Genomic DNA, 23,318 nt, shown 5'->3' with positions numbered 1-23,318 from the left:
CTGTTGAATAACTGACCTTTGAGAGTTACAGGCTCAGCAGCACTCTGTACAGACCCAAACATAAAAATCTCCAACTTTAAGTCACCACACCTACCACCTTTCAGATTCCTATAGTAGAGTATTCAAAGAAAGTATTCTTTTTGAAAACAAGATATTTAAAGAGATTCAATTATTTTAAGAATAAATTGTTCCTATATGTCAGTTGAGAAATAATAACCCTCAAACAGATACATATGAAAGGAAATAATGAAGAGATCATTTAAAGGAAGGGAATGCAAAACCCTGCCCAAAGATAATCAGTTCTTATACAAGGCAAATGCAAACACCACAGCAAGAGATGAGCTTGATTTTCTATATCTCGGGCTTTATAAGCATTGAAAAGTTTAACAACACCCCACATCACACAAGATATAAGAAACTGGAGCATACAGAATATCAGTGAACATCTCAACTGCTAAGTTCTGTTCATAAAAATGAAGGCTACTAAAACCACTCACTTCTTTCTTTAAAATTCCTATTTTCGTTCTTTTTTTTTTATTTTTCGAGACAGGGTTTCTCTGTAGCTTTTTGGTTGCTTTCCTGGAACTAGCTCTTGTAGACCAGGCTGGCCTCGAACTCACAGAGATCCACCTGCCTCTGCCTCCCGAGTGCTGGGATTAAAGGTGTGCACCACCACCGTCCGGCTTTTCATTCTTTTTAAATATTTTTTAAGTTTATTTATTATGTATACAATGTTCTGCCTGCATGTGTCCCTGCAAGCCAGAAGTTGGCACCAGATCTTATTACAGGTGGTTATAAGCCACCATGTGGTTGCTGGGAACTGAACTCAGGACCTCTGGAAGAACAAGCAGTGCTCTTAACCTCTGAGCCATCTCTATTTTCACTCTTTAAAACTTGTGGCATGTATTCAATGTGTTTTGATCAAATTCACCCTCTAGTCCCTCTCTCCAGTTTCTGTCAGATCTCCCCCCACACACACACATCGTCCTCCTAACTTCATTTACTCTTTTAAAAAAAAACTACAAAGTCCAGTTAGTTTTGCTGATATGTTCATTTGGTACAGGGACACCGACTAGATCATGATCCACATTCCTAAAGAAAACTGATGCTCCCTTCACCTGCAGTCATCAATTACTAATTCTTCCTCAGCTAGGGACAGGGTTACCCAAGTCCCATCTCCACCCAGAGTGGAGATCTGAATGGTTTGATGCAGGTCTTGTGAATGTACCACAGCTACAATGAATTCGTTCCTGACACCCACGTGGTAGCTCACAACCACCTGTAACTACCGTTCCAGATCATATGATGCCCTCTTCTGGTGTGTGTGAGACAAACATACATAAACATGAAATAGACAAATAAATTAGTAGATTTTTTTCCTAAAAGAAAATTATTTAGAAAGCTGTATTATTATTATTATTATTATCATGTCTACTAACAACAAATAGTTGTAGATTATCCTCTATGGCTTATCCAATCATGGAGTCTCAGCCCAGGTGTTTGCTCCATCTTTCAGGGTAGGTCTTAAAGGCACTCAGAAAGTGACGGGCTACCACACAGCATTTAAAATCTTGTACCAGTGCCCTATCTCTGTGCTATATGGCAAATTCATACTGGTCTAATGTAAATGATTAGTTATGTTTACAAATTACAAGGGTTCTCTGAAGTTCTTTCTTACATTTTCTGTTACAAAGCTGTGTTGATAGATAAAACCTACCTCTTAGCATTGGTTCACCAAATGCAAGGTAATATTTAAATATTCTGAAGATTGGATAGCTCACATATGCCTCTTAGAAAAGAGTAGTTGGCCAATACTCAGACAGGTGTTCTCTTTGACATACTCATCTTTGGCTATGAGAGCACAATAAAACAATTAGAAATGTCATGGCCAGAAGCAGAGTGGTCAGGGGTGGCTATGGTCAGGTGACTTTCCCAAATGATGGCAGGCATTAGAATTCATACATACATTGACTACTGTTTTGCTCCTAAGTTTCAGAAAGTCTTCTAACTTCACATTGCCTTCCAGTCGAGTAATACACTCCTTTCCTCCACCCCAACCCCATCCCCATCCCCAGTCATTCCTCTGGAAATATGATTTCTTGACCCCATTTCTGTGTGGCCTGCTTTTCTTGATCTTCTGTAAGAAGCTCCAGCAGAAAAATACCTTTTACACAGTTGTGTTTTTAACATAGTTAAGCATGAGAACATAAAGGTGAATGGAGATTGTTAGGAGGTACCAGGGAGCCAAAACTAGAACAGTCACCAGAAGACAGAATTGAGGTTTGTGTGACCCATGCCTTTTCTCTTTCTTGTTAATTGAAACACCATTAAGACCAGTTTTGCATGGGAATATTTACTGGCATAGAGGAGTATGGGGCTTGGTTTTTATAAATGCCAAGACTACAGAGACATAAGCTATTGAAATTTTATTCAAGACTTATTTTCTTGTCAGTCATCATTCAACACTTTCCTCTCCTTTATATCCTCAAAATATAACGATGAGGTCTCTAAGGTAGCTAGGCCGTCATTACAGAAGTTCTTGTCGTTACAGCAAAAGGTTTCTCTCAGAAGGTCATGGAATACCTGATACATTCCTTGTCCACAAGGTTTACAGGACAGTTTTGAATATCGAAAGAGGTATAGCCCTAAAGAGAAGAAAAGCAAATGTCATCAGCACAACTCCCTCAAGAGCCTAGTCAGTTTTCCAAAGAATAGTACAATCCCAAAGCTGTGACTGCATCTCATCTCTTTACCTTGAACTATAGTCAGGCAAAAGATGCCTGCCTCTGACCAAGTAGACCCATGCTCTGGTCTGTGTCTTCCCAAACCATGGGATCCCAGAGCCCTCTGCACCTTAACTCCAGAAATAATGTATGTGTCTCAAAGACTTGCTTACCTGTCAAACGGTTATTAAAATAAAAGTTTTCTGTGGTACAACTCCTGTTAACTGGAAATATGTCAAACTTCCAGCAACTTTTCATGCCACTGAGGCATTTGGATCCGTCAAAGTGTTCACATAGGTTGCAACGTCTGATCACTAAAGGAGAGGGAGGTTGTAAAGGTAATATCTATAGAAAATAACTACCTTATAAAGCTAAGACTATACGAAGCCCATAAGAAGCCATTTGGTACTCTTGCCCCCCTTTGACTTTATTAGTGACAGCAGTGTTGCCCTGCCAAGAATTGTCCCACCTATCCACAAATCAAAACTAGACAAAGAAGATCCTGGAGTAGTGAGTGAGGAGTGGACAGGGACAGTGTGGAAAGAGCTAAAGGATTCCTCTTCTCATGGTAGTCTCATGTTTTACCAAGATGTGCAAAAGAAATATACTGTACATTGGATTGTCAGCACTCTTTCACCTGTGAAGAGAAGGAAAATTCACCTTATGTCATTTCATAGCAGTCCGCTAGCCAAGTACAGTAGCTTCTTTTTCTTGTGTCTCATCATTCTCTCTCTCTGCAGGCCTTACCTGAGTCCAGGAGAAGTATTATGGATATACCCAGCAGAAACATTCGAAACATACTTGAGCCTCCTTCTGACAAAGTCCCATCGGGAGGTTCCAGCTATATTTATTCCCATTATCTGCCCTCAGGCATCCCACTAGGATCAAAGAATCATAAATTTAAGCCAAACCAATTGGATCTTTTCTATAACATTCCAAGAAGAGGGTACACCCTGTCTGTGTTTCCATTCCTCCAACCACTTGGAAGGCAGCCGACACAGACACCCTGTGTCATTTTATTAAATCAATTGTAGGACACCAGTTCATAAATGGAACAGAATCTCTTGCCTCTTCATTTTGCTGGTGTTGAGTTTTTTAAAAACTGAATGAAACACACGTTAGCTTTGCATGTACATGGCATCTTTTCAGATATAATAAACCCAAGGTGACAAAGCGTTTCTGAGTGACTTAATCCACCCCTTTGAGAGATCGCAGTCTTCCTGACTCGGCTGTGCATTCCATCCAGCAGGCCCTCAGTTCCTTGCAGAATATGACAACAGGACCTGAGCCTAGCACTTCATCTGTGGTCTGACTGCTCAGCTTCTCTCTGAGGGGGTATGACAGTCTTGGGGAAAGAGACAAGAGAGGGAAGGAAAGATGATGTCAGCCTTTTATGAGCCTAGTTCATTCATTTTTTCTGAGGAAGACAAAGCCTATAATGATGACAGTGGCAGAGACTCACACCTAAAGGGAGGTGTGACTGGATTGGTCTGTGGAAATAAGTTGGTGAGAGCTCCAGAGATATTACAGTTTCCTGACAGCCTCCATTTTAGTACCAGGTCCCACCATCTCAATGATGTCACAAATATGTAGATGACCACCTTTCTCTCTGCCTTCCCTGCAGAGTGCCTAATTCGTCTTGTGATCCCAGAGCTTTTCTTACTTGTATTCATTTTGTTCTTTGCCCCACAGATGCTGGCTTCATGTGTTGAGTTTTCCACTTTCCCTTCCATGTCTAGAATCATGAACTGAACATATCAGATCCTCAGGACCATGGCAGGAAGGCAAATGACGTTACTGGATACCACACCCGGGAGCAGTCAGAGAGTGAAGCAAAGGCATCCACACTGACCCACAGTCCCTGATTACAAACTTGCAGAATGAAATTCCTGTTCTTCAGTTTGCAAATTGTCACTGCAGAGTTGACAGTGGAAATGACAGGTTGTTCCGTGGTGGGAAGAGAGTGGATAGAGGACCTGCTTATTTGAGAAGGTTCCCAAAGCCTGATTCATGTACCATCCAATGCATTCCCTCCTGTCACGCTGGCTAGGAAGGTACCCCACCACACACACAGTAAGGATGGAAGCCTGAGGGTCCTGCCTGCCTTCTCTGTGTCTCTGTGCCTCTAAAGGTGAAAAGATCCATGACAGCTCTATACAACCTCTGAGGCAGTTGTTAGGACTCAGGAGCTTGTACGTGGGTGAGGAGGAAGTACATATTTGACAATGCCTTGTTCAACTTCTGACGTTTACTACCATGTTGCTCACTTCTATCTTTGAACTCTCTCACGGTGTCATGGGTTATAAATGACTGACCTAGTCTTGCTGACAAAGACCATGGGGTATTAGAGGTGAAATGATTTTCCATCAAGATGACAGCAATGGGCATTCTTTCTACAGGGCAGTGCTACACTTGTAGCCTACAGTCAGCCAGGTCCCAGGGCTGAAGTGCAGGATGGATTCCACTCTAGGGTCATCACAACAATGATGAGTGAGAGAGAATGGAAAGACTTCCTCTAACGAGGAAAACTGAGTTTCCCTCTGCCTGGAAGAAACAAAAGTTACTAGCAGATCCCACTGGTACTACAAGGCTCCATGAATCTGGCTGGCCTTTTGATTTTAGGAGCCATTTGTAAGACAGAATTCCCATTCTGGTTTTCGTGCCTGATGGAGGAAGGTCATTGGCTAATAAAGGAACTGCCTTGGCCCATTTCATTGGTTAGAAGATAGGTGGGAGGAGTAAACAGAACAAAACGCTGGGAGGAAGAGGAAGTGAGCTCAGACTCGACAGCTCTCCTCTCGGGAGCAGACGCCTCAGAGAGAGATACCATGCTCTGGCTCCTGGGCAGAGGCACGCGATGAAACAAGCCGCCAGGTCAGACATGCTGAATCTTTCCCGGTAAGACCGGTGCTCACAGTTTATTAGAGATGGGTTGATCGGGATATCAGAATTAGCCAGTAAGGGCTAGAACTAAAGGACCAAGCAGTGTTTAAATGAATACAGTTTGTGTGTTGTTATTTCGGGGCAAAAGCTAGCCGAGCAGGCGGCTGGGGTGTTGGGGACGCAGCCCCGCCGCCCTTATTACTACAAATGACGCCCAGACGTGTGGCTAACTGAGTCCACAGAAAGCCTGAGAAAGCTTGGGAAAAAATAGAGTAAAGCATGTTTCTTATGGCAATTTCTTGGGTCTGCTCTGCTTGCTAGAGGCAAGCAAGTGCTCTCATATAAGAGAGGCTTCCTGACTCAGCTTTAGCTGCAAAACCCTGCAGCTCATTAAGAGGTCCTGCCACGAAACACTTAAATGGTGTTGACAAAAAGCTGAATGCATGCTTTTCGGTTTTAAGCCATAGCAGAAAAAAAGCTGCGCCATTTAAAAATGCCGGCTTTCTGGGCTGTCCTGCCAGGGCAAACTCTGACTCTTTTACGCAGGCGGTTCATGCGGTTTGCAAGCATAGGCTGCTGAAGCTCACTTGCTGGCAGGGACCTTGAAACGCCATGAGGCTGGAAAGCTAAGGAATGGGCTACATCTAGCCGGCAAAGCCACGCCTTTAGTCCTACTGAGATTGCTTGGTAAATTAAAGACTCATGTGGTCAAAAAACAGAGAGATATACAGTAAAGAGAGATTCAAAGAAAATGAAAATTTCTAAATGGTTTACAGTGTGTTGAAAATATATGCAGACTAAAAGTTCAAGTTCTTAAAGTAAAAACAAAAATAAGGAAGAAAGAGAGTAGTTGGGTGTGGTAGCACATGCCTTTAATCCAGTGCCTAAAAGGCAGAGACAAACAGATCTCTGTGAGTTCAAGGTGTAGTAGCAAACACCTTTAATCCCAATGCCTGGGAGGCAGAGACAGGTGGATCTCTGAGAGTTCAAAGACAGCCTGGTCTACAGAATTATTCCAGGTCAAAGATATACGCTCAAAAAGCAAAAAGTTAACGTAGGAATGTCACAGCTTAGATTCTTAAGCGCCTAGTGATTTAAAGGCGCAAATCAAAAGTGCTCCTGGATAGTAAAAAATTGCAGATTCACAATAGGACAGATTCAGACCACTAAATGAGTCACACTGTTGGATGAATGTACGTAGGCTTGGGAGAGAGAAGAAAAAGAATATAAAAAATAAAGTTAATGTTAAAAAAAAAAGGTAAAGTCTTTATAGAGACAGAATAAAGTAAAGTGATAGAGTAAAAATAAGCCGTGTAAAAATGGAAAATTCACAGAGAGTCTGGATTATGTACATTGTGTTTTCTTTAAAATTTTTGACTGTGAAGGAGCTAAGTACAGAGAGACATTTCATTATATGGGCTGCCAAGTAGAACCAGAACGGATATCATGAGGGTATGATTTCAGAATTTGGGTCTAAGGATATGATGCTTTGGAGAGGGTCTTCTTTTGTTTTCACAGAGGACCAGACCCCGTGGATTGCATCTATCCCGATTTGGTATGATGGACCACGCCCTCCTGAACGGTTGTTGTGAACATCTTCAGAAAATTGCTTAGCTCAAGTGCCAACTGAGATGAAACTAGCACACAGGTTATACCATGAAAGACCTAATTAATGACGCCCCCATTCAGCAGGAAGCAGTTTGGAGAGAAAAAACTGCGCCCATGTTCCCAAAATATTGTTTATAAATGTTCTTTTACATTTAAAGGGGGAAATGATATAGGTATGAATAATTTGCATTGGTATGGATTTTAAGGTCAATTTTGTTATATGTATATGTATTTCTTGATCTTGATTAAGGTATTGTGATTGTGTAGTTCATTTAAATATGTACTGTATAATTAAGAAATATAGGCTGTTAATGGATAATCATCGATAATAGTAAAGCTTGTAGTCATGTTAGTTAGATTTTCTAGATAGAGATATATTTTAGATAGACATTCTTCATGTCTTTCAAAGATTACAGAATAGGACATTAAATGTTTTAATAACTGAGGACTTTTCATGACAATGATACACTCTGCTCCTGGCAGCACCAATCTACTTCAAGAAGAAGATGGGCATCGAAGAGGATCCTTATGGAGTTTGATAGCCATTTGGGCAAGAAACTGCTCTTGCCTGGACTATTGCATAAACTGGACACAGAGAACCCACAGAGAGAGGACTACTGAACTTGCCTAAGGTGAGATGATCTTTCGGGGTTCCTGATTCATGAAAGAGTCTGCGAGACATTCTGCAGGACACAACAGATAGTGACTGAACTGACTTTGAATTTTCCTGCTTTATGGAAATGTCTGCTGGATACCATGCTGTTGAGTCTGAGCTCACTTCCTCTTCCTCCCTGCGTTTTGTTCTGTCTACTCCTCCCACCTATCTTCTAACCAATGAAATGGGCCAAGGCAGTTCCTTTATTAGCCAATGACCTTCCTCCATCACGTGCCCTTTTCGTGTGTCTTACATTTGGAACATGTGACACTCAACAACAGTCTAGAGACATGAGCCCTTAGAGGATTCATGCCAAGTGCATCAAGCTCATTCCTCCCAGCAAAAGACCTCTTGTCCCAGCCCAGAAAGATGTCATGGGTGTCCTATGATTAAACATGTTGATGGAAAGCCTAGCTCCAACCAGCCCTAATCTTCTATCGCTTCTCCGAACAACTTGGAATACTTTTCTCAGAATAGCAGTAATTGAAAATTTAGAAATAGATACCAAAATTATTACAAAATAAATAAAAATCATATTTCTCTCTCTAATTCTGAGGAAAAACAAGGTACTTTGCTGTCTTTCCCTTGTGTATTATTTCCCTACATATATCATGTCTATGTTAACATGGTTGATATATTAATAAATGTATGGTTCTGATTTGTGCACTTAATGAATTATTTTGTAAGTTACTGCATAAAGTCACTATCTCTTCTAGAAATTGAGACCTTGAATTGAGAAAGTATTTCTTAAACCAGTAGTGAGAGGAACCCCATGAAGAGCAGATGCACAGGCTTGCCCTTGAGAACATTCACTCTAGCGAGGTTTGTAGGACCATAGACAGTCCTGCAATACCCAGGGACCCCTCTCCCTCCCACCAAGAAGAGACTTACTGTCTAACCTCTACTCCCCACCCATTTATCTTGGCTTCCAGAATCGCCCTGGCCTTCCCTTGAACCTTCTCCTAAGCCTGGAAAGTATAACCTTCTCACCCTTAAACTGGCTCTGACCCAAAGCTTTGTCATTACTAACTGCTCTTTCTTAGACCAGGGGTTGTAGAACAAACTGTTCTGTCCTGCTCTCCTCCTGCCCAGAGCCTCCCCTCACCCATTCCCCTCTGCTGCCAAGGGAGGGTCAAGTGATAGATTTGAAGTCTGATCAGGCTCCTCTGTGTTTACCCCTGCAGAAAAGCAGGGGAAAATAAACTAATACTAATGCCCCCAAAGAAAGTGCTATGCACCTATTAATTAAATCAGGTAGGAGACCTGAAGAGTAGATCCATCACACACACAGGGTGCCAGAGGGGAGGCTCCAGTAGAGCCTCCACACAGATGGAAAAAGGAAGCAAGTGTCCGGCAGCCATATTCCTTCTCCATGGCATCTCACCTGTCTCACTCTCAAGCCTGCAAGGCAAATGGAGTCAGGACACTTAGGTCTCCTTACCTGTAGCCCTCCCCAGACCCAAGCATCCTCTGGGAGCCCACACTCACCCGGGACATTGTCCTGTCTGCATGAATCCCAGCAAGGAGCCCTTCACCCTCCATTTCCTCATGTCCCTTCATCCAAGGATAGCCTCCTGCCAGAGTCCTCGGGATCCTTCTCCTAATCACCCTCCAAACCTGCTGTCCTTGTACGGTGTAAAGGTACCATGAGCGGTAGTATTTTGTCATCTATGTAAATAAAGGAGTTAGGATTAAAAGCCACAGAGTTTAGCATCTATTTTACACGCGAGAAATAGGAGTCAGTTAAAATGTCACCAAAACATGAAGGCAGGGGGAGATCAGTTATCAGGCCAGAGACCAAGTGAGAAATTTAGCTTTAGGTAGGGATTCTGAGTCACCTCTATTCGCAGGTCATCTCACCTACTGACTTGGTAAATGGAATTTGGGAAAGCCCAAAACCTCAACAATTAACCTCCTCAGGAAGGTTTCCCAGCAGGCTTCTTCCACAACCCCTCCTGTGTCTTTGCCTGGACTGAGACAGCAGGATCTCAGTGTGCCAGGGTGGGATGCTATGCCCTGCCTAATTCTACTCTCACAAGCTGTCCTAACACATGACCTCCTGCCTTACAAGCTCTCGATCTGGTTGTAGCCACCATATGCAGTAGGCTCATGAGCAGTTCTCCATCCACAGTCTCGGTTTCAGCTACACCAAATGTTCCTTACTCTTCCCATAGAAGTATGTACAGTCAGGCTAGTGTACAGGAAAAGGGAAGACACCCACAGTATAATGCCTGACTACCCCTCCTGCTCAAGGAAATCTATACACAATATTCCTGAGAACAACCGCGTGGACCTTCCGTCTCCACAAATTTCTCACACGCGACCCTGGGGGGAAGAAAAACGAACCATTGCCACGCAGCATCATCCCGTAAGACTCATGACATTGTTCCTTGAATATGTGAGCCCAGGACATGTGTCAGCCTTGCTCTCCTATGCCACACATGGGTAAACAAGAGATGTGAGATCATGGAACATTTGCCATTTGGGATTCTCGGGAGACACGTAGAACCCTAGCAACAGTACTGCTCAGAGCTCGTGTTGTAGTGCCCACCTTTAAACCCAGCACTCAGGCGACAGAAGCGGGCAGATCTCTGATTTCATGGTCAACCTGGTCTATATAGTGTGAGTCCCAGGATAGTTGTGCTGCAAAGTGAGACCTTGTCTCAAAAAAAAAAAAAGACTAAGACTCAGATGCTTCATTCAGAGGCCACTTAGACATCACTTCTGAGGTGTGGGGGCAGTAGCCCAAGGCCTATGGGTGACACTGGCATGGGAAAGGGAAGAACCTGGCAGTGGGGGATAACTGTAGGAGTTGTCTGAAAAAGGTCACACAGCTTCAATATGGTTTGCATGTTGGAGTGGGCAGGAAATCAGGAACAATTTCTTCTAGACAGCCTTTGAAGTCTGGGCTGAGGTTCAGAACAGGCTGAATTCTCTCAGATAGCTGAGCAAACAGATTAGCTAACAGATTAGTTTAACTATCAGTCACGAAGAGAAGCCTGGAGCTATACCTCCTGCAGCCCAGAGTAAGCAAAGACACACTCGGAGGGCTGTGGCCATCAGAGACTTCCACACACATGGCCAGAGCCTTGCTTTCTTCCTTCATCTTAGACTTTCCTTCTTCTGGGGATGTTCTGAGAGCCTCTGAGGGCCATCCCTCTTAGAGGCAAGCTTTGAGAGTTAAGTAAACTTTCTTCTAGAATAAAAGCTCTAGTCCAGAAAGATTAACAGAGAACCTGATCCCAGACCAAACCCAGAGTCAGGCAGTTCCCATGTTGAGAGCGCTTCACCAGGCCTACCAATCCCTCTGTGTTGTCCCAGAAGCATGCTCCTGTGCACTGCCATGGCATCCCTCTAGGGAGGGGACAAACACTCTACTCAGTTCTTCCTTCATCAAGAGCCTAGGAGGTTTATGATGCAGACAATGAACCTCACAACAAATGAGCACAACCCTTAAACACTGCAATTCAGATATCCATGACAGTTCTCCACATTGATCTTCTGGGGCCATGACATAACATTGTGAACTAGCTGCTCAAACCACAGACATCTGTCTTCTTTCGGTAGAGGAATCTAGCAGTCCCACATCAAGGAGCATACAGGGTGGGCTTTTCTGAGGCTCCTTTTCTTGGCTTGCAGATGGCCACCTTGCTCTGTCTTTTCCTCTGCATAAGGAAATCCCAAGTTTCCCTTCTCTTCTTTAACGATACTACTCATTGAGTCCCCATTTGGTCATAATGATCTCTCTAAAGGACCTATCCCCAAATATAGTCACTTTATAATATGCTGGGTTAGGAACTCAACCTGTAAACTCTAAGCACACAAGATAATGGTAATTCAATACATAAGAAGGACCCTTGTGGAGAAAAATAACATGGACCATCAGCAACAGCATTTACATGACATAGAAGTGAGGCTGCTAACATAGTCCTCTTACTCTAATATCTACTTAGGAGAAAAGCAGCCTGGAGTAGTGCTTAAGAAACATAAGCAGAAAGCAGGGAAATCAATATATTAATTTGTTCCTAGGTCAACCCACCGCAGTGTGGGCAGTGATGAATTCATGGCAGAGGAACCATCAAGTATGAAAGAGAGTTAGCCTCTGGATATGGACTAGACATTGTGTGTGGTTTCAAAGCAAATAGTGCTGGTCTCTCAGAAGATCTGAAATGAGTATTGACCTCATAAATAATGACAGAAAAAATGCTCACTGTATAGGTATTAATTGAGGGATGATGCTGGGCGGTGGTGACACACACCTTTAATACTAACACTCAGGAGGCAGAGGTAGGTGGATCTCTGTGAGTTTGAGGCCAGCATAGTCTACAAGAGCTAGTTCCAGGACAGCTAGGGCTGTTATACAGAGAAACCCTGTTTCAAACCCCACCCTCCCTCCCCAAGAAAATAAAAGAAAAAAATTGAGGGATGGTTTTACAGGTGCAGGAAAACACAAGAGTTGGAGAATTTAGCACATAGCACATATTAGAAAAACTAATAGCTGATTAGCTCAACAAAATATCAGTAGATAAACTTAGATCTGAGGTTTTTTTAAAGTGGATAACAGTACCTGCAGAGATTCAAAACTGATGAACATGCTAAGAATACATCACTGTTGCATTTGTAGCTGTAACTGGAACATCTATATATACACCCTTCTAAGGCTCAGGAAATACCACAAAAAGAACGTGGAGGGGAAAGCGAGAGCTGGAGGAAAGAGAACTGTCCTGTGAAAGGCTAGCTTCTCAGAAAAGCATGGCCACTTGGTGTGGGAGAATTGTCTGTATTCTGTCAATCATGTTTTAAATAAATGCTAATTGGCCAGGCAGGAAGTATAGGTGGGTCAACCAGACAGGAAGTAGACTCAGGGCAATAAGAACAGGAGTGTTCTGGGAAGCAGGAAGCTCCCTCTCCTATTGCAGCCCAGACCACAGAGAAGCAAGGTGTAACCTGCCCGGCTGAAAGGTACTGAGCCATGTGGCTAACATAGATAAGAATAATGGGTTAATATAAGCTACAAGAGCTAATAAGAAGACTGAGCTAATGGGCCAATCAGTTTATAATTAATGCAGACACTCTGTGTGATTTTATCTGGAACTAAATGGCTGGGGGACTGGGAGGGACAGAAACCCCAATGAGCCCAGCCCTCATTTTATAGCCACAACACTCATGAGCTCACGGCAGCTATAATAACCATCTGCACAAGTCTGGACCTATTAACAGCTCAGCATCTATTCAGAAGGGACTCACAATGTCCCAAGCTTCCCTGAGCAAACCCCTGGCAGTTAATGCTCACTAGGAGGTGAGATAAACTCTGTTCAATGGTATAGTCACTGAAAGATTAGCCATGCTCCTGTAAACAATCCCTTGCCCATGCTCATGTATGTAACCCCAATTAAACTTACTTGGCCACCAAAGCAAACTAACCCCCAAAACAGCATGAAAGTAGAAAAATTACTGGTTAGGGAGAGAAATAATATCAACAGGCATATAAGGGGCCACCAGAAGGTAATGGGAATGGATTTAATCAGAGTACATTCTGTAAGTTCAAAGGTAGCCTGGGCTGCATAATAAGTTTCAGAGGTTTTGGGGTACAAAGTAAGAACCTCTCTTTAAAAAAAGAAAAGAAGGAAGGAGAGAGGGAATGAGAGAGGAAAGGGAGAAAGAAGAAAGAAACAAAGGGAGGAGAGAGAGTGGAAGAGAGAAAATCTCTATATAGATAGCAAATACCTTCACTCTATGAAAACTGTCTTTAAAATGAAAAAGTCAACTCACAACAGGCAGGGATTTGCTTATTGTGCATCACCCTAATGTGCAATCTAGACACTGTTCTCTACCCATCAAGACAAGCACTGCAGTTGGAGTGTCACTTAAGATCACTCAGCCCGCCCAACCTGCTCCCTCCAGTTCCAGTCCCTTCATGTCCCCAACACCACCCTCAGTTTACCCAGGAAATCTTTTCTACTTCCCCTTCCCAAGAAAATCCAGGCATTCCCTCATTGGATCCTGCTTGTTATCTAGCATTCTGGGTCTGTGGATTTTAGGTTGGTTATCCTATATTTTATTCCTAATAAGCATCTGTGAGCGCATGCCATGTTTGTCTTTCTGGATCTGGGTTACCTCATTTAAAATAATTTTTTTTCTAATTCTATTCATTTGCTTGAAATTTCATAAAAGCATCATTTTTTACAGCTGAATTGTACTCCATTGTGTGTGTGTGTGTGTATCCCATTTTCCTTATTTATTCTTTAGTTGAAGGGCATCTAGGTTGTTTCCAGATTCTGGCTATTATAAATAGTGGTGCTATGAACATAGTTGAGCAAGTGTCCTTGTTGTATGACAGAAGATCCTTTGGGTATATGCCTAAAATTGGTAAAGTTGGGTCTTAAGGTAGATTGATTCCAAATTTTCTAAGAAACTGCCATATTGATTTCCAAAGCAGCTGTACAAGTTTACACTCCTAGCAGCAATGTAGTGTAGTAATAGGAGCACGGCGGGGCTGCATCCCCAGCACCCCAGCCGCCTGTCTAGCTTATGCCCCGAAATAACAACACACAAACTGTATTCATTTAAACACTGCTTAGCCCATTTCTATCTAGCCTCTTCTAGGCTAATTCTCGCACCTGGACTAGCCCATTTCTAATTATCTGTGTAGCCCATGAAGTGGCTTACCAGGGAGATTCTAGCCTACATCCATCCTGGGTCGGAGCTTCATCGCGTGTGCCTCAGAGAGCAGAGCTACCGAGTCTACCCGGGAGAGCGGAGCATGGCGTCTCTGCTCCAGAGAGCAGAGCTGTCGAGTCTGAGCTCACTTCCTCTTCCTCCCAGCATTCTGTTCTGTTTTCTCCTCTCACCTATGTTTTAACCTAGGGCCAAGCAGTTTCTTTACTGCTTAACCAATGAAATCAACAGATTGATATATGACACTCCCACATCAATGTAGGAGTGTTCCCCTTACTCCACACCCTCTCCAACATATGTTGACATTCATGTTTTTTATCTTAACCATTCTGACAGGTGTAGCATGGTATCTCAAAGTCATTTTGATTTGCATTTCTCTGATGGCTAAGGATGTTGAACAACTCTTTAAGTGTCTTTTGGCTATTTGAGATTCTTCTGTTGAGAATTCTCTGTTTAGATCTATACCCCATTTTTTAATTGGAGTATTTGGTATTTTGATGTCTGTCTTTTTGAATTCTTTATATATTTTGGAGATTGGTCCTCTGTCAGTTGTGGGGTTGGTGAGGATTTTTTCCCACTCTGTAAGCTGCCCTTTGTCTATTGACAGTGTCTCTTGTTCTACAGAAGCTTTTAAGTACCAAGCAGTCAGGGAGCCTGCATTGGACCAACCTAGGCCCTCTGCATGTCTGTGATAATTGTGTAGTTAGGTCTCTCAGTAAGGCTTCTAACAGTGAGAGCAAGACCTATCTCTGGTGCTCAGCTGGCTTGTGATAACCTGTTCCCCATGCTGGAAATTAAATATTTATAATAAAGAAAAATGTATAAACATTGAAACCAAATTCAGCTCCTTAAGACACGAAACAGTGGGGAATGACTAGAACAACACATACCTACAATTAATATTTTCTGATATTATTTTTGATATGATTAGTCTACTCTGCCTTATGCCAGGGTATGGACAGTAGGAGAAGGAGACTTGCATCATTAGGTTATTTATATGCCATAAGCTTTCAGATTGCAGTTAGGTTATAGGATCCACTGTACTATATAAAAGCAAATAAAGATAAAAATTCTTTTAAAACTCAAAAAGGGAGAGAGAAAATAAAAAACTTAGATCTCCAAAGAAGAGTTCTGAAAATTCTCTTTAATAACTTAAGAGAAAGATCCCTGAAGAGACATTGCATTAGAATGGAGACCACAAAAAGAATAAAGTAGCATGGTAAATTGTTTTGGTTGCTTTTCTCACTGATGTGATAAAATGCATGACAAAAGAAACTTAAGGAAAGAAGGGTTTATTTGGGTTCATAATTTGAGGGTCCAGCCCATAGTGATGGAACCTGGGGCTGCAGATCATGTGACTTCTGCAGGTGAGAGCAGATGAAGGTGCAGCTGGCTATGAGCTCACTTACTTTTCTGATTCAGTACTAGACCCCATCACAGAAGGTGCCACCACATTCACAATGGGTCTTCCCACCTCAGTTAACTCCCTCTAAAATCTCTCCAAGCAGACAATCCCAGAGAATAGTCCCTAGGTGATGGTGGATCTTGTCAAGGTGACAATATGAGCAATCATAAAAACCTAGACCTTGATCATCTTGCTAGATGCTAAGGTAATAGACATAAATTAATAAGATATGTCTGGCTTCCCTGGTCTGAGGCTTCTGAGACTGGAAAAATAAACATACTATATATATATATATATATATATATATATATATATATATATATATATATATATATATAGCATTTCTCTTTTAGTTCTTGCAATACTCATTTATATTTCTTAGGGGTAAATCTGATCTTTTTCTCCTAAGGGAAAGCAAAATAAGATCAGGAGATAAAAGTTTAGAGACTGACATTAAAATCTGAATATGTGGAAGACAACAGCAGCAGAAGCCAGATTCAACAAGAAGAAAAGTTTTGGGAGTGGGGGGGCTTGCTCAATTTTTTTATTCCTTAACAACCAAAAGTGGGGCTCTGTTTTACTGAACACCCACAGTGACATCTCTGACTACTCCATCATCTCCTTTGCAGCCTGAGGAGAAAGGCAGTGGGAGGGGGATGAATGGAAGAGGAAGAAACAGCAAAAAAAAAAGTTGTATCTCATTTGCTCTTGCTGGGCTCTAGGAATGTGTATTTGATAGAAGAAATCTGGCCCTGCTGCAGCCCTGAACTATAGATCATTCTGCTGACTTCTTTACACTGATCTGGGAAAGAAGGGTCTCACTGTGGCCATTGTGGTGAAGAACCAGAGGGAAGCCATAGGGTAGTTTTGCTTTATACATGAGGTAGGCACAGTTGAAAGTCACTGAGCATGCTTTGAGGCTTGTTGCAGCACATCAAAGCAATTCCAAGTTACAGTCTAATGTAGGAGGTGCTGCAGGAGTAGGAGACACTGCCAAGCCTGCAGGCTATAGTAAAGCCCCACAAGGTCAGGTCAAGCTACTGGGAGGTCCATCTAGCAAAGAACAGTTGGACCATGCTTCCTGGGAGTACTGTCCCAGGCTACCATAAGAAACCCACCACATGTTCATCAGGCACACAGGGCAGTGCTGATGTAATGGTGTCTGCATATGTGGGAGGGGGCGAGGGTAGGATGAAGCAAATGATAGTTCCTTAATCTCTAAAGGTGAATTCTCAAAGACATATTCTTCTGAGTCTGATAATCAAAGACAGGGGCCAATACAGGTTACATATTTTACTAACCAATATTTTGTACATTATAATATTTTAGAAACTCTATAACAGTAAATAGTGGAAGCATTCATGTAATTATCCCAACTTGTGGCCATTTTAATCATCAAAGTTTTGTTAAGGAAGCTAAGATTTTGTCAAGATTAGGATGACCCTGTGAATAATAATGTTTGTTGTCAAGCTTGATGACATGAGTTTAACACCCAGGACTCATACAGTAAAAAAAAATGAACTGTCTCTTACACATTGTTCTCTGATGTTCGCACAGTTGTTGTGGAAGGGGCATCTGCATGTGTATGCCCACTCTGTGCAGCTCTCCTGGGACACAGAATCTCTCTGTCCATTTCTCCTCCCTACCCCAGACATGGAAGAATCCTGTTCAGGGGGCTTTTGCTATTTAGGTGCCACAGTTGCTATTTCTGGTTATGGCTGTCTTCGATGTGTTGCTGGATACTGGAGTATCTCTTCAGCTTTGGCCAACAACACAGGGCTCCATCATGGTCCTCTCTGAAATTCAGGATTCCAAGCCTCATCTGTGGCCTGCAGTGCAGACACCACTCTGTGCAAGCTTTTAATAATGTATATCATTTTGCTAACACGCAGTCCTTGGAAACAGAAAAGCTAGACTAGTCCAGAAACATGGATACCCATGAGTTCCCCTCCCCAGAAGAACAACTGAAGAGAGACACTGCTTTTGTCAAAACAACAACAACAGCAATAACAACACAACTTCTCATATGAAGTTTCTGGGTGAGTCTCCTGTGTTGTCATTTAATAATAGATAGTCTAGACCAGCAGACCTCAACCTAGGGGTTGTGATCCCTTTTAGAGGTCAAACGGCTCTTTCAAAGGGGTCACCTAAGAGCATTGGAAAACACAGATATTCATATTGCAGTTTGTAACAGTGGCAAAATTACAGCTGTGAAGTAGCAATGAGAACAGTTTTATGGTTGGGGATCAGCACAATGTGAGAAAATGTATTCAAACACTGGAGTATTTGGAAGGTTCAGAACTACTGATAAAATTTTGTCAAACATTTCATTCTGGTCTCAGCTTTGAAGGTAATTATATAAAAATCTTTTGTTTTGTTTTTAGGATTGCTACATATAAAATCTACTAGAACTCATCCAAAAATTAAATCTACTCCTAGACATCAGTACTATTTCCAGGATCTGTGGGATGGCTGTCAGGTGACAGCAAGGTGGCTGTTTTCTGTAGTGTCAGCAATGACACTGCCAGTTAGTGCAGTCACAGCTATAGAAATAACATGTTATCTCATAAAGGAGAGGGGGCAGCTGCGCCATCCAACATGTGCCTAAGATCCTCGGGTTATTACACCATCTCATGTTTGAATAGATGGAGTCAAACTCATGACTCTCGTAGGAAAAGTAAGTTGATGACTTTTGGTTTTGTTTGTTTTCCTCCCATAAACCTGGGAATTTGGGATTAAGAAGATTAAGTCTGATCTGAGTGGAGGTAACTGCCTCTCAATACAATTAAACTAATCAAACCCAGAAACAGTTGATGACATACAAATACAGATACTTCTGAGAATGGAATACTAGGAAGAAAAATAGTAGCAGAGCAAATTTAAAATGGAGTCTGAATCTGTTTAAGAAAATGATTAACACCTGAAGGCAAATTTCTTGGGAATCAGAGAAAACTACATTCAGAAATGGCTGTCCAGATCACTTTACCAGCCAAATTATATTTCTTAGTTTTTAAATATGATCTTTTCTCATTTTACATAGCTATCCCCATTTCTACTCCCTTCCCTCCTCCTGTCCTGCCCCCCCCCCACCACTCCATCAACTTCTCAAAAAGGGTAAGTCTTCCCATAGGGAGTCAACAAAGTCTGATACTTCACTTGGAGGCAAAACCAAGACCCTTCCCTGTTGTTGGAGGGTGCTTGTTGGTCCCAGTCACCCAGACCCAAAATAATCACACAGAAACTGTGTTATTACAACAGTACTTGACTTTTTAGTTCATGATTTTTATTGGCTAGCTTTTATATCTTAAATAAACCCATTTCTATTAATCTGTGATAAGGTTCCATCTGGTGTCCAAAGTCTGTCTCCTACTGCAGCTACATGGCTGCTCTCTCCTCCTCTATCTGTGTGGAATTCCTGCCTTGCCCTATTCTGTGCTGCAATAGGCCTAAAGCAGATTCTTTATTAACCAATGATGTTCACAGCATACAGAGGGAATCCCACATCACCTCCCCTTTTCTGTCTAAATAAAAAGGAATGTTTTAGCTTTAAAATGGAAAAATTATATACAACAAAACAGGTATCAAGCAATAATTACAGTTCCAATATTTATATCTACTTTATCTTTTATCATAACTAAGGAAAACTATAACTATCTGTTCTTCAACTCCATCAAAGACTCCAGAAGGGTATAATATTACCTAAGTAAACAGGAAGTACATTGTAAGCAACTTCAAACTCTAGAATTGACAGAGATCTCTGGCTGCCTGGATAGTCACCCAAAATTTTTCTATAATTTTGGGGCATCCATCTTCAGCCTACAGGCCCATAGTATCTGGCAGACTTTTTCAAAAACTTCTTAGTAGGTAAAAACAAGCCAGATGGGTGGGGTGGGAGACCTTTTGGGCCTTTTGGGCCTATCCCAAGAGGCGTAGAGTTGGGATTCACATGGGCACCAAAAGAAGATGGATGCGGTAAAGTAATCCCACACTAGCTCGGAATTGAGTATAATAAAGAATTCTTTATTTAGGAGTAGAGTCCCAAAATGCAGTCCTCTGCAAGAATGGGGAACAGGAACTGAATTTAGCAGTGGAGGGACAGAGCATGCACACACAGCACAAGCTTTACGACTGCACTTATAATATAAGAGATCACACCCAAGTGGACTGGTATCTTAAAGGCTATTTGTTGAACAGCCCTCCCTGCTATATCTAGGCTAAGCAAGGTATCCCTCCAAAGATAATGTGCTCCAAAACATCAGTTCAAGCACTAGTGACAGCTATCCGAGACCAGTCTAAGAGAGGGAGGGATGATAATATGAGCAAAGGGATCAAGACCATGATGGTGATACCTACAATAACAACTGACCTGAGCTAGTGAGAACTCACTGACTCTGACTCTGGACTGATAGCTGGAGAACCTGCATAGGACCAAGCTAGGTCCACTGAATGTCGGGGACAGTTGTGAGCTGCAATGTGGATGCTGGGAATAGAGCCCTGGTCCTCTAGAAGAGCAGCCAGGAACTGCTGAGGCATCTCTCTAGTCCCTAGTTGGCTTATTTATAGCCAAGAAAACAAACAATAAATGAAAGAGGGAAGACTGCAGGGAGAAGTCAACAGGCTGAGAACCAAGAAGGAGAATAAAGGAATGGAGATACTGAGTGAATGGATGAAATATAGCCATTCTTTATTAGCTAAAAAGTAAACCCACCTACAATCCACAGATCCAGAGAGACTAGGTAACAAGGAGGACCCAGGGAGGGGGTTGATGCATGAATCTCCCTGGGAAGGAAAATTAGAAGAGTTCTTTTGGATGGACTGCGGTTGGGTGGGGACCACGAAGGATTGAACTGGGGAGTGCATGTAAGGGGAGAGTACTGAAAGAGATGACTGGAAAGTGGGGTGGGGGGTTGGGGGCCAGGTAGAAACCTGATGCAAGGGAAACTCCCACGAATCTACATGGATGGTCCCAGTTAAGACTCCTAGCAATAGTGGATACATAACCTGGACTGACCATCTCCTGTGATCAGATTGGTGACTACCCCAGTTGTCATCAGCGAGCCTTCATCCAGTAACTGATAAAACAGGTGCAGAAGCCCACAGCCAAACATTAGGCTGAGCTCAGGGAATCCTGCTGAAGAGAGAGAGGAAGGATTGTATGAACCAGGGGTTCAAGGACATCATAAGAGCACTGACAGAAACAACTAACTTTAACTTAGCTCATAGGAACTCACAGAGTCTGAAGGGAACCTTCTGGGACCAACCTAGGCCTTCTACATATATGTGACAGTAGTGTAGCTTGAACTCCTTGTGGGACTCCTAACAGTGGGAGCAGGGGCTGTCCCTAATATTTTGGCTGCCTCTTAGGAACCTAGTCCTCATACTGGATAGCCTTGCTCAGCTTTAATATAAGGGAAGGTATTTAGTCCTAGTGCAACTTAATACACCGTGCTTTGTTGATACCCATGGGAGGCCTACCCCTTTCTGAACAGAAGCAGAGAAGTGGATTGAGGGGCATGGAGACGGAGGGGAGGTGGGAAATGGGAGGAGAGGAGGGAGAAGAAACTGCTCTCAAGATGTAAAATAAAGAAATAAATATTTAAAAGTATTACCATCCTCCTAAGTAAACATTCTTCAAGGGCTTCACAAGGAAATGGATTTATCCTAGCATTGTACTATTGATGGCATCCAGTATGTCTCCCATGAACAACAGGAAATTCTTCTTTTAATTTCACATACAATTATCATATTTTCTTATAATCCATTTTTTAAAAAGCAATATGATTCTCTCTCTCAGGCAACTGCCAACTGTTCCTAAATTTTCAGGAATTACTTCTAAACAGACAAAATAGAGTACACAGTATGGACGGAGGTATGGATCAAGGATTCTTAGATGTTCATCATGTCCTTCCTGATGGATGTGCTCACTATCCCCTTGGTGATATGTCCTTAGACTAGTCACCTAATGTCACAGGTCATAAGATCACATTCTAGAAAGGCTGTTTCTAGGAACACAACACCCCTACCAGGTTTACCCATGAACTCCCAGGAGAGTACTTGCCCTAATTCCTAAGTTACTTGAAAGCCATTGCACAAAATGCCCTATTATAGCTTTGTACTATTTATTATAAAATTCTCCCTAGGATTGAACAAAAGTCTCTACCCTTAAATTTCATGCTCATTAATTAATTTTCCAACTCTATCGTTCAGTAAGCTATCATTGATCATTTTATTAAGTGTGATACTGTCTGCTAAACCAAGACACTGGTTGAGAACCTCACAGGATGTGAAGTCTTCTCAACGAGATCACAAGTGTGTCAAGCATAGATGGCTGTCGAAAACCAGAAGGGATTCAGATTAGACAAGCTTGCCAGGGAAGGTTTTCTTCAAAAAGGACATTGTCTGACTGACTGTTCAATGTTATGTAGCCAGTCAAGAAACTCATCCCCAGAAAAAAACAAATTCTTCTTTTCTTAGCAGTCATTGGTTACCTGTAGTTCTTCATCTGGGGATGGGTACTGGGAGCTTTTCCTGGTCCATGTAAGTTTGTATATTGGTGTTAATCATTTCTCATGTCTTATATGGAGCCATATTGTTGAGGCATCATGGGTATAGTCTGTCAGCTACGAAATCATTCAAACAACACTCAAATGACTCAGCACGTTGTTTTTCTATAGTTATAAATTTACATATGTGTAAAAATACTAATCAAATAAAAATAGGTGAGGCCATGAATTTGAGAGTATGTTGGGGGAGGGAAGTAGGAGGGGGTCAAAGAAAGGAAAAAGGAAGGAATAATTATGCAATTGTATTTTAATTAAAATAAAATAAATTTTTAAAATAGAGAAGAAAAATAGCTTGAAAGATAATAATGAAGTAGTTGGGTAAAAAGACAGTTAATGAGAGTATAAGAGGAGCAAAAAATGTCAAAGTAAAGAAGTTTTAAATAATTGGCCAGGCTGTCAAAGAAGCAGGTGCTTGCTCCTGCATAATGAAGTGGTTATAAGGATATGAGTATACAAGAAGGTCAGGCAAAGAGAGACACACCTTATAGCAAAGTAGCATTTGGAAAAATAGAATCCCCATAGAGATGGTGTCATGGTCTTGACCCTGAGAGTATGTGGTGGACTGTGTTTTAGTTTCCTTGTGATGCTGTGATAAAACACTGTGACTAAATTCAACTAGGGAAGAAAGGTTTATGGTTTATACTTCCAGATCATGATCAATTATTGAAGAAAGGTCAAGGCAGGACTTCAAAGCAGGCATCTGGAGAAATTCCATGGGGAGTACTTCTATCTGTTTCACTTACTGGCTCTCCTGGCTTGCTCAGAGGCTCGAGCTGAGCAAGTTTCCTTATCCAGCCTAGGAT

General features: G+C 42.0%; 1 protein-coding gene across 2 annotated transcripts; it reads right to left on the bottom strand.

The window, feature by feature from the left end:
• Positions 1-2,448: 2,448 nt before the first annotated feature.
• Positions 2,449-3,522, bottom strand: LOC142847219 (prostate and testis expressed protein 13-like). Of its 2 annotated transcripts, XM_075967946.1 has the most exons (4): positions 3,471-3,522; positions 3,337-3,360; positions 2,897-3,037; positions 2,449-2,645 (listed from the first exon to the last, which is right to left on the bottom strand). In XM_075967946.1, exons 1-4 carry the CDS (start codon positions 3,520-3,522, stop codon positions 2,449-2,451), a joined length of 414 nt encoding a protein of 137 aa, XP_075824061.1. The 2 variants fall into 2 exon arrangements, with proteins under 2 accessions (XP_075824061.1, XP_075824062.1); XM_075967947.1 differs by lacking the exon at positions 3,337-3,360.
• Between the last annotated feature and the right edge of the window lie 19,796 nt (positions 3,523-23,318).

The sequence above is a fragment of the Microtus pennsylvanicus genome, chromosome 3 (assembly GCF_037038515.1).
Source record: "Microtus pennsylvanicus isolate mMicPen1 chromosome 3, mMicPen1.hap1, whole genome shotgun sequence".
NCBI classification, from domain to species: Eukaryota; Metazoa; Chordata; class Mammalia; order Rodentia; family Cricetidae; genus Microtus; species Microtus pennsylvanicus.
The sequence above is the reverse complement of the archived record's forward strand: the minus strand, read 5'-3'. Positions and strand labels throughout refer to the sequence as shown.